General features: G+C 36.2%; 1 protein-coding gene across 4 annotated transcripts in view; it reads right to left on the bottom strand.

The window, feature by feature from the left end:
- The window catches only part of unc-13, a gene marked incomplete at its 5' end in the record, with an annotated part of 80,857 nt that extends 71,670 nt beyond the window's left edge, over nt 1–9,187 (bottom strand). For all 4 annotated transcript variants that reach the window (XM_014429626.3, XM_014429629.3, XM_014429627.3 and 1 more), the window contains 1 exon segment: nt 5,412–9,187. In XM_014429626.3, the coding sequence (XP_014285112.1) occupies nt 5,412–9,140 (3,729 nt within the window).
- Between the last annotated feature and the right edge of the window lie 2,820 nt (nt 9,188–12,007).

The raw sequence follows: 12,007 nt of genomic DNA, 5'->3' as shown, positions 1-12,007 counted from the left end.
TAGTATGTATGAGATCATTCATCACTATTACCTATTGCCCACAACTGTGTGGCAGATTGTAATATCTATCAATAAATAAATCTATCAAAAAAAAAAAAAAGAAGATAAAAAAAAGTTTAAAACTGAATGGTATTTCTAATGATGAAAACATATAAAATATATTTTTACAATTAATATGAAATTAGTTGGTAAAGATATGTGGTACTAGAAACATTTGACGGCAGTAAATGAAAACAAATGCAGACTTCATGGAAAAAAAATTTTTTTTTTTCAATTTCAAAATGTAATGAATGTCAAAATCAATGGGTTTTGTAAGGTTAACAGAGATACATTGATTGAAAAGAGTTCTTGTACCCATGTGTACCCAAGTCAGTTCGGTGTTAGTTGTTAGACAGAAAGCTTGTTCTGCGGTATGGTGTGCCTGGGGCGCCTACTTAACTAAAGATACACATTTCATCACAACTTGAGAATCAATGAAAAAATTTGTCTTTCCTGATTTTTGAACTTGAATGTTAAGTTTTGTTAATGAGTTTCATTAACTCAAATGGAATATACTCGTCAACATGTAAGGAAAATTATATTATATAAACAATATACGATCACCAAACTTGCAGATTATCAAGGTGAACATTTATCGTTATTAGTAATGTGCTGTGAATTATTATAAAAAGTGCCATGATAAATAAATTTATTTTTACTAATTTTTTCTTACTAAAATTTACTTAATAGCACTTTGAAAAATATAAAATTTTTTTTTATTGCGTTTCATTTTAGTAAAAAATTACCACAAACAAGTGTTCAATAAACATAGTTAAATAACATTATAATACAGATTTTTTAAATAAATTAATCCCCTAAAATAAATGTCTAGAAAAGGTAATAAAGTTTCATATATTCTTATATTTCTTTTTTTCTCACCATTGGATTTTATTTATAAAACTATCGTTTTCACTCATTAATTTAAGACTTATTTTAATGTTACTGCAAATGTCTTCTACAGATATGAAGTCATGAAAACCAAACGTGAACAAGTGGTAAATTTTTCTCCTATTAGGAATTTATAATAAGATGCTGTTTTAGCTCCTTCATAGGATTAAGTAATCTGTTTTAAGTTATCTGTTCCTATTTATTAAAAAATGTAACTTACTCAAAATGTAAGATATCGTGATGAAATGTTATCAGGTAATGTTTTTCAAACAATACAAATATAAATTCTTTATACTTTATCCTTGCCAGAAAATATATCACAGACACGAATCCGTGCATAATTTCTAGGCACGTGCTTAAGCAACAGTTGCCACAGTCAAAAGAACTTATTACACCTAGACACGATTCTGTATTGACGGCCTCTTAGTAGAAAATTCACCACCAAGTCGTAAATTGTGTATTTATAAATATATTTTATAGCAATGAATAACACATAAATCGAAAGAAAAACGTAATAATTAATTCAGAAGGTATTAGTGAACTAAAATATAAACTAAATCTTCATTGTTGCATGTACTAGATTAAATAAATACAAATACCACTAAATAAATATTTTCAATACAACAATAATCAAACCTTGAAAAATCTGTCAAGAAATTAAAATGTATACATATTTAAATTATTAAAATGGTTTAAAAAACTACAGTCAGTAAATGTACTTACTGATAAATAAAATATGACGGAGGCGTGTGAAGAAACTACCCATTGGTTGACTAAGTAATGGAATGCATTGCAAATCATTTACTTAGCCAAAATGATCAAAAAATCGGTAAAACTTATTTGAGTGAAAAATTACTAATTAGGTATTTATTTAATTTTATAGCCAGTCAGATCCAAACAATTTTGAGGACAAATCAGAGCTATAATATCATTAAAGTTAAAAAAAAATGTAAATGAGTTGTCTGATTAATATGCGAGTGAGCTGTAAAAAAATTGTAATTTGGGAACATCCCAATGACAGTTTTGGGCAGTATTCGATGATTTCAGGTATTCTTTTTTTTTTTTTAAATAAAAAATATCAGCAAAGGAATGAGAAGTATCCATGTATAAGCGTTAAGTAGAAGATTACAAACAGAAACTCTGTAGCCTTAAAAAACAAAACAGAAAAAAAAATGTAGGTAACTAACCAATAAACGTTTAGGCAGTTCATGGAATATTCAAAAGGATATGGCAATATCATACAAATATTGACATAAGATAGTACATTTCACATCAGCAGTCTAAAATAAGAATGAACAATTAGATACAGCACAGCAATTCATGACATCTCAGGATATAGTATTTTCTGCCTTCAAAATAACAGAGCTGACGAAACTTTATTTGTTTAGTTACTTACAAATTTTATAGAGACTTTTGTTACAGATCAATTCAAATTGAATCAAACACCTTAAGTTGAAAATGAGATATATATTTGTACTAAATTTTCTGATTTGAAAACAGGTATTCAGAAATATTTTGCTTTCAGTGTTTCAGCCTAGTTTTCATTATACAGAGCTTTCGGATAAACTCAGTTGTTTACGCACGTAAACATTTTTTTTTTTAGTTTATAGAAGAATATTGAAAATAATTAAAAACACCCAAATCAAGCAAATTCTGGCATTTCATAGCGTTAGGAAAATCCTTTAGAAATAGGACTCAGTGCGCAAACCATGTTGAAGGGTATAAAATGTACAATACTTTCTGTCCAGTATGATCCTTAGTTGTAAAAAAAAAAAACAGAAAGTTAAATGTCAAGTTTTCAAAATAAAGGCGTTTCTTCTTAATTTATTTCTGGAGTCTTACAAAACAAATTTTAAATAAGGTGTCTGAGATGAAATTTTAATGACTTATACAATTAAAAAAAATAATATTTTCTGAAAATTTAAAATTATAAGTGTTTAACACAAATCTCTACAAAAGGCAAATAAGACAGACGCAATAAAAATAGAACATCCCAGAAATTAAGGAATACCTGTTTTCAACTGTTTGAATTAATTACGAACATAGGTAAATAAATAATTTTTGAAAAATAAATTACCTTAAGGTAAGGTACAAAGATAAATAATAGAGTTTTGAAATGCCTTAAATATCTAATCTCGTCTCCTCTGTACTGAAACAATAGTAAGCATAAGCCATCACAAAGGGCAATCCCAACAGAGTAGGTTCAAAGGTACGCTACACAATGGTCAAATTAGAGCCGAAACAGACCTCCCTTCTCGCTAAATAATTAGCCCTTCATTTGACACCCTGATCCTAACCTCCCCTCTCCCCCGATTACGATCCTTTACTAATCGATATCGGCCTAAAACGGCGAGGAATCCGATAATGTTGATGTATGCCTCTGTTGAAGGAAGTGTTCTTTGGCTTCTAATGTTGTCAATGGGCATCCTCTAAGGCTTCTCGTAAGTAAGGCTTCATCGATCCCGCAACATAATTCGCTTTACTTCTATATCCTCATTCAGGATAGAGAGAGAGGATATAGAGGAGAACCAACAGTTTACGCTTGTTTGGACTTGTAATTACGATTTTCTAGAATTGAATAGTGTAGGTAGAAGTGTAGGTACATAAACTAGTCATGTTCATGATATACATAATACTATAAATTCAAAGTCCTTCTGTTATAAAGAATATAGTGGGAATCATAGGATATATTTTTAAATATATCCACCTGCATTCATTGCAAATATGTATTAGGGCTGAAAGTATTCATTTATATCACATATACTCGTACACAATAAAGAAAACTAAAATAATAACAAAAAAATATGTAAGATATCGTTTTAGATAATAGACTATTCTCGAATTTCAAAATTTTTGAAGTGGTGACGACGAGGAGACTTCTCCTTGTAGTACGCCACTATCTGCTATTCTGAAGCAGAGTCTACAGTTTTTGCACATGATCAATGGACCGGGTGAAGACCATCAGGTGACTCTAATCAGCCCTCTGACAGGACGAACATCTTGGAAAGCGTAGGGATAAAGAACAAAGAGAATCTTTCAGCTCTAAGAATTTCGCTAAGAGGATAGACCCTCGACTGGAAAAAAGGCCCTTAACCTAAAGTTGCAATTAGCAATTCAGTCATGAACACAATTCTATCTAAAGAAAGTCGTAATATCAATGCGATGAAGCAATATATCAAATATGTAATAAAATTCGAATGTCGTAATATTAATTATACCGTCAACACTAGCACTGCTGCTGGGGTTTCGAGACCTCTCCCTATTGCGATTGGCAATAAATAACATTTGTTAAATTAATTGTTTTTAGCAGATATCTTTCCTCCATTTGGGTAATCATCTATAGTAATCGGCTAAAAGGAGAATTATAGATCAATTTGTAGAATAAGGACGATACATCAATCTCATGACGAGGTTGGAAACGCGTAGCAACTTGCTCCATCATTTTAAAACTCCTTTTGTCTCAGGGGCTGATGGAAGAGTTTACTGGCATTGTACTTCTTTTGGCAACTTCTCAACTTTCTTCATTTTCTTCACCACCCCTACCTACTTTGTCCTCTAGTTATTGCGGGTTTAAGGACCAACTGGAGTTTCGTGCTGAGGGGGATGAATACATAATACACTTTAATGGTTCTTGGAAGTCTCTTAAAGAAAAAAAATGTATCCAGCTAGGCCCAAGCATCCGGCCAACCATTCTCCTTATGTCCATTATCTGTATTAACTTACTCTAATTTTTTTTTTTAGGACTATAATTGCCAATATGACACATGCCGATGTCGCCAAATATAGTTTTCTGGGACTACTAGATATTATATGAGCCTGTGAGAATGAAAGTGGCGTAAGTCACTTTTCATTTCTTGTTAAGAATTAATTTATTGTAAAGGTACCTACAAAATATTCGTTTGTCGTTATTTATAAGTCTAGGGTGTAGTTAAATGATTGATGTAAAATACGTATACATGATTTCAGCATATTCACAATAAAATCAATTTCTAACAAAACATGGAAACTATCTGACCCCACATTCTTTTCTCCAACTCATTCATCAATGACAATGGCCAAGTGTTCTATTCATGAAAATGTCATCAGAGAGCAAAAATGTAATTTGAGTTGAAAAATAGGCCCCCTTACTTTTTACACAAGGTGCTGTACCTTGAAGCTGGCTAAAAAAAAAAAAAAAAATAAAAACCCAGCAAACGACCATCAGGTTTTGATGTATTCACAGTTATGAGCAACCTGAGCTCCCAGACCAATCACACACATAGAGATATAGAACATATTTATTACCACACCAACCTTTACTGTTATTTGTTTAAAGATAATGCAAGTTGATCTCTTTGGACCAAGTATGTGGTGGTATATATGAATACCAATTTCTAATAATTACATTATCATTAATTATTTTGCGTAAAATTTAATATGAACATCTACAAAAGCAATATATCAAATATATAATAAAATTCGAAAATAACTAAATATTGCCTCACCGTCTTTTCTACTAGAGCAGCTTGAGCTTCCTTGTTGGCAGCGACTTCTTTCTCTTCCGCCTTCCTCTCCTTAAGAGCCTTGAGGAGCTTCCACTTGCTACCTAATGGGCCCTGCTCTTTGGCGCCGGCCTCCTCTCGCGGGCAGGGATCGAACTTGAACCTCGGTAGAGATGGAGTACCAGGACCGCCTTCCATTTCGATCATGTCGTCCCCTTCGTCGTTTTCAGCCATTCGCCTTCTCTCCTCCTCCTCTTCCATCATTTGCTCTTCCGCTTCTAACTCGTCGATGCTGGGGTGAGGACTGTCAGGACCAGAAGTTTCTCCCGATGAAGCATCTTCGAGTTCTTCCTCTTCTCTCTCATCCTCCTCATATTCATGAACAGTCTCGAGTGGTGGTTCATGACGATATTCTTGTTCGTTAACTATATCAGGCTGATACTGATACATTTGTTTTTGCATCTCTCGTTCTTCTTCAATGTCAGCTTTGGGCATTATTTTTTCTTGAAGCTCTTTCATTAAAGATGTCATGTTTATCCTTACAGATTCATCGAGTGGAGGTGTAACTACACGCGGGGGAGACTCATCAAACGGAAGTTCATTGATTTGCTGCTGATGCTCCATTGCCTCTAGTTTCCTCAGTTCGTAACAATACCATTCATCCTCACTGTCAATGCTGTCTTCGGTACTTTGTCTCCTGGATGATACTCTTGACGTACTTCTGCATGAATGGGTGCTTCTGTTGTCTTCGTCTAAATCCGCTGAAATCCTCCCGCCCCAAGGGATCTCGAGACTGGTTTGATGTCTAGCCGGGGGACGAGGATGAGGTTGACGATTATTATCTTGCTGGGCTGCCTCCATGTGCCGGATCTCTTCAGAGCTGATCCTTTCGAATATTTCGTTTCTCCTCATCTCTTCAGCTTCCTCGTCTTGCGTAATAATGGCAAGTACCTCGTCCCCCGCTTCTTGCGAAGACTGCCGTCGCCTGTATCGCCCCAAAGCGCGCGACACGGCGAATTCTCGCGAAGCTTGGCCAACTGGGACAGTTACCGCTACATCCTCCTTAACTTCATCCTCCTTTGGTTGAGAAGCCTTTTTTACTTCACCAATTGTCTGGAACAAAGCTGTAGAATCCGCATTTTCTGCGGGCGGAGGTTCTGGTGATTGCTGCAAAGTAACGATCGGTGTTTCTTCTTCCACTACACTAGGTTCAGTGAAAGGGACTTCAGGGACCTGCTCAGAGTAAGTAGAAACACTATTCGATACCGTCGGTTGCGAGTTCTCAGGATTACTTTTCTGAGGTGATGACGTAGGGATTATTGAATATATATTGTCCTGAGCGTCAGAAAACACACTATCCTCACTATCTTCAGTTAAACTTCTTCCACCCCATTCCGGTTCCGATTGTTCTGGGTCTGAAAGAGAATGACCATGGTGGCCTTTTCTTTTAGCCTTTTGTAAAATTCCGGACATTGTGGATACGAGAGGATGTTTTTTTTTCTTTCGAGTTGCTTTCGCTCCTTCTTTCGTTTTGACTAAGTCCTCTTTGCGGACTCCTGCAGGTAGCGAGTATGATCTGTGCCGTTTATGCAAATGTAGATCGGGAAGCCAATTACTGACTTGGCTCATAGCGTGCCTCAAAGTTGCATGTTTCTTGTGCTTCTTTTTATCTTCAACGGCATCTTTAATATCTGCTGAAAACGATATATACCCTGATTGCGAAACTATTACACTATTTGGGTCGTAATAACAGTCCCTCGGTTCCACAACTCTTGGTTCTTCGTTACTCACCCATTCCTCGCTTCGTGGTGGTTTCTTGGGAGGTATCCTTTCAATAGCGGATCTAATAGTGCTGGCACTAGATTCTCTACTTAAGTCATCTTCTTGATTTCCAGGCGGGTAGTACGTAAGAGCGTCTGTTATGTTACCTGTAGGGAACATTGTTCTGTACATCGCCACTCTATATCCTTCCATGTTAGCGATGCCTTCGGGCTGGGAATAAGACACCGAAGCAGCGGAGTGTACCCTTTGAAGAGAGCGATGGCTGTGACTGGGGCTGGGAGGAACATACTGCCTCTGCTGGTGTTGGGCATACTCTTGACTTGCATAATGGCCTATGAGGTCGGGATAACTTGTCAAAGTGTTAGACCTTCCTGTATAGACAGAGGTGAAATACGATTCCCCATGGTTTCCTGCAACCGAGTAGATTGCAGGCTGTTGTTCACGATAGTAGTAATCTTCGTGTTGGTGGTGCCTTCTCTTTGGTGTCTGTGGTTCTGGTGCTGGTGGAGGAACGAAAACAGCACCATCAGTCAGATTGGTACTAGTGGGAGTTCTGACCGTCGTAAAAGAAGACGTCCTATGACCGCCCGGTAATACACCGTTATAATCACCATTATCACTAAAACCTTCATTGTCGTTGTAATGGGAAGGTTGGACATTAATGGATGGGTAGGATCTGGGCTGATTCGTCAGTCTACTATGGGTTTCGGCAGAGTTGGAAGATTTATTAGCGGCTTTCGGAGAACCAGGAGATTTTTCCAAGGAACTCCAACCACTCATAGAAGACAAACCCGAATCCGACTTGGCAGAAACGATCTTCGAACACTTATTAATATGTTTAGGAGACGTTCTGGGAGACTTGGGTGAGGTCCTCGGGGTGACATCTTGGACATCGTTAGGCATAAGGAAGACATTTACCCGGTCCTGAGGGGCCGGGGGTGGTGGACTACTTGCCTCAGGGGGTGCCTCGTAACCTTCTTCCAGGGACCTCACTTTCTCTGGCGAAAGGTCTGCGAAGTAGGCAGGATCCAGGTCGTACTTCGGAGACTCCGCCCTAGGACTGTAGAGGGGCCCATCAACCCGCCTGTGATGGCTCGGTGAATGGTCTATATTATAAGCTAGGCCGCTAGACAAATTGACATCATCCGTAGTATCTATATCATACTGGTTCCTAGAACTCAGCCCTAATTCTAAATCTTCTTGTTCCCTCGGTGATCCCCTAAAGCTCCAATTATCAATTCCACTTTCTTCGTACATCCTACTTATCTGTTCATCTATATCACTAGGCACCTCATCGCCAATTTTAGGTATGTTGTCGTTTTTTAATTTAGGTGATTCACACAAAAGTCTATTTTGAAGCTCTTTGAGATTTCTTGAATCGTTCTTCAGCTTAGTTGTCAGTCGATCCAGTTCTTTCAACTTCTCGATAGCTGCCTGATCAACTTTACTAAGTTGAACTTCCGCTCGTCCATTTTCCTCTTCTGGTTCTTCCCAAATCATACCGAGTTGTGAAGGACCAGAAGCGGGGGGATGAGAGACGAGGTCGTTCCTATAGGCGGTGTTAAGGCTCCTATAGAAAGCCTCATCAGGGAGGCTGTCAACGCTCATCTTAAGCTTGAGGTCGGAGATGAGGGAGTCAGCAGGGATAGACGGAACGAGATCCATGCAAGAGCTGGCTTCGATCCCTTGCACGTCGGTGGCGGAATAGAAGTCGATGAGCTGGGCGATGACCCCCTGCTGCTCGCAGAGGAGGAGCTCCAGTTTTTCGAGCCGCTCCCACATCTTGATGTACTCCTGGGAGAGGAGGTCGAGGGCGCGCCAGGCGTAGCGAAGCTCGGATTCGAGGAGGGCGATCCTGGTCCCGAGGCGCTCCATGCAGTCCCCGATGACGAGGTCGAGACCGGGAGGGGCGGCCGGGGAGGGCGAGGCGGCTCTGGCCTCCTCCTCCATTCCCCCCGCTCCCTGCTACGTCCTCTCCTCCTCATCCTCCTCCGCTCCTAACAACATCACCTTTTCTTAGATACTTCCACAACATAAGGCCACTTCTATCCACACTGTGTCATCGTATTTATAATTCATTAACTTTTTGAGAAATTTCAAGTACTTAGTATTAGTATGATGTGAACATTTAGGGTAGTAATAAGTACTGGTACACCATAATTTCATATACATTTACTTTGATTAATCGTATGTTTTTAAATGTAAAAATTCTTTTGTATTTTTGATATATCGATTTATATTAGTGTCGGGTGTGACATGTATGCAGTAGTTTACAAACAGAAGGATTTCTGTGAAAACATAATGTTCCATAATAATGTAAGGCTTAGTGAACCCTGGAGGTAGAGGTTCCTTATCAAGCCTTTCTGGTATTAGACCAAAATCAATCGATTTTTCCAGTAATTCCAAAATATTATTTTTTTCCCCCAATTATTACTAAATCCCTTTTATTTACTTAATATTTACAGTACTTTAAAGATTCGATATTAACCTTTTTTTCTACTTTTGTTTTCATTTACAAAGACGCTATGACAGTGTTCCTACGCCCATTGTGATACCAGTTACCTCCCCCCCTCCTCGCACACAACTTAGAAAACGTTCAGCTTTCACCGCGTCTTCGGAGCTGAATTGCTTTTAGAAAAAATTTTCTTCCTATTTATGGTTGAATATGATTCAGTTCCGCCGATACGGTGAAGTATGGGGTTTAATTTTTCAATAATAAAATAAATAAAAATTTTTCAAGTGCAAGAAAGAAAATACCAATTTTTCCTCAAACTGGTTTAACAAGGGGCGTAGAGAAACTACCACAGCGTTTTCAAAAATACATTGAACGAAGTAATAATTGTATAAAAAGATAAAATACGGTTCAGCTATTGAGGTAATACATATATTAAAGAAAATAAACAGAATTAAGTGGTTTTTAATTTAGTATAGAGATTACCTTTATTTATGGCTTAATTTGTGTCAATAAAGTGTGCTATTAATTTCAGTTTCTCTATTGATTATTTATAATTTCTTTCTTTTTTTCTTTTAATTTCTATAGTTATAATGTGATTTGACAGTAAATTAGTTGTTTCGATGATGTTTGAAGGGGTTTAGATGTTATAGGTAACTTATTATTGAAGTAATTTTAAAACATCTTTGTAATTGCTACAATGTGATCACAGATTACCGCCTTAATTACAATAATGAAATGTTATTCACGCGGTCTTTTACTGCGGGAGCTAACGAATAATTGGACTAAAACATAATTGCAGTTTTCCCAGGAGTGCGGTTGTGTATATTTCACCGGAGGCTGCGTGTGATAACAAGTCGAGGCTAAAAAATGAAACCTTGTTACAGCAAATCCCGCCCCACGCAAGTTCGGTGCACGCAATTTCGTATTCGACCGCAAGACCGACTCGTGACTAAAAAGTATGACTCAATAGAAGATTTGTTATAGGTTTCTCAATTTTCGACTATTAGTATTAATTTTTTTTCTTAATGTCAAATTTAAAATCATTAAAATTCAGTCTGGAAGTCGACTTGTAAACAGAAGACATTAAAATTAATTTGTATATATATATCTATTGAAATTTACAACTGTACATAATAATACACTCAGGAGAGAGAGAAGGGCTACAGGTAACCAATCTATTCCAACCATAATGAGGGGTCATTTTTTCATTTCTTGGGCCGACAATAGAAATAGGAGTAAAACCAGAGATGGACTTCTAGATTGTAAGGTTGAAATAGACGGATTTTGGAAACCTTTCCATAATCCACCTATCCTTACCTCTTACAATTTGAAGTCTTTCGACCGGCCGTAAAGCGGTCACGTAAGGAAACTTGTTCATATCAATCGCATTCTAATCCTAGCGACTCTCACAGCAAAATCCTTAGAAATTAATGCAATTTCTCACGAAAATAATTGAAAAAAACTGGTAATAAATTGCCAGAGGTCTCTCGTCTTCAAACTAGGGATAGGATATCGATAATATCGGAATATCGATATTTGGTCTCCGATATCCGATATTTTGATATCGATAATAAGGAACTGATAATATCGGAATATCGATATTGTCTCCCGATGATATCGGAATATCGGTTTCTAAAAAAAAAAAAAAAAAAGGTCATCTGGAAAAAGTGATCTCTGGCAGCAACAATTTTTAAGATCTTTGTGAAGTTAAATGTCCATATCGATATTTTACATTCTTATTAATATCGACTTATAAGGTTAGCAACAATATATTATTTTATCAAAATCTCGATATTTTATTTAAAAAGACAGGGAATGTTTTAAATAAAATATCAATGCTTCTGTAATTAAATACCTTTATCGATATTACAACAATCGATATTTCGATAAAATAATATAGGAATGTTTCTGCTAACTTTCAAAATCGATGTTCATGAGCATGTTTAATTTCGGAATGAATATTATATCATAGAAACAATAAGTAGAAATTTCGTTTTAAAATTTTATATAAAATATTTTTAATTATCTATAACAAAAAATCGATAATTCGATAAATATCGATATATCTTTGCTAAAATTCCATATCTTTATTAATAAGAAAGTCAAATCTCGATTTGGATATTTAATTTCAGAAACAAAATATCAATATTTCTTTTTAAACGTTCCCTGTCATTTAAAAAAAAATCTAAATTTTTTATATATCAATATTTAATATCCCTAATATACGATATTAGCAACAATATTCCGATATTATTTGATAGAAATATCGATAATTTGATTAAAAACACTAGAACATTAAAAAGGGAAATATCGATATCTTACGTTGATAATTACACATTTATTTCGATATTTTTTATTGTTG

The sequence above is a fragment of the Halyomorpha halys genome, unplaced genomic scaffold (genome assembly GCF_000696795.3).
Source record: "Halyomorpha halys isolate HHAL.00 unplaced genomic scaffold, Hhal_1.1 Scaffold813.1, whole genome shotgun sequence".
Taxonomy (NCBI): Eukaryota; Metazoa; Arthropoda; class Insecta; order Hemiptera; family Pentatomidae; genus Halyomorpha; species Halyomorpha halys.
The sequence above is the reverse complement of the archived record's forward strand: the minus strand, read 5'-3'. Positions and strand labels throughout refer to the sequence as shown.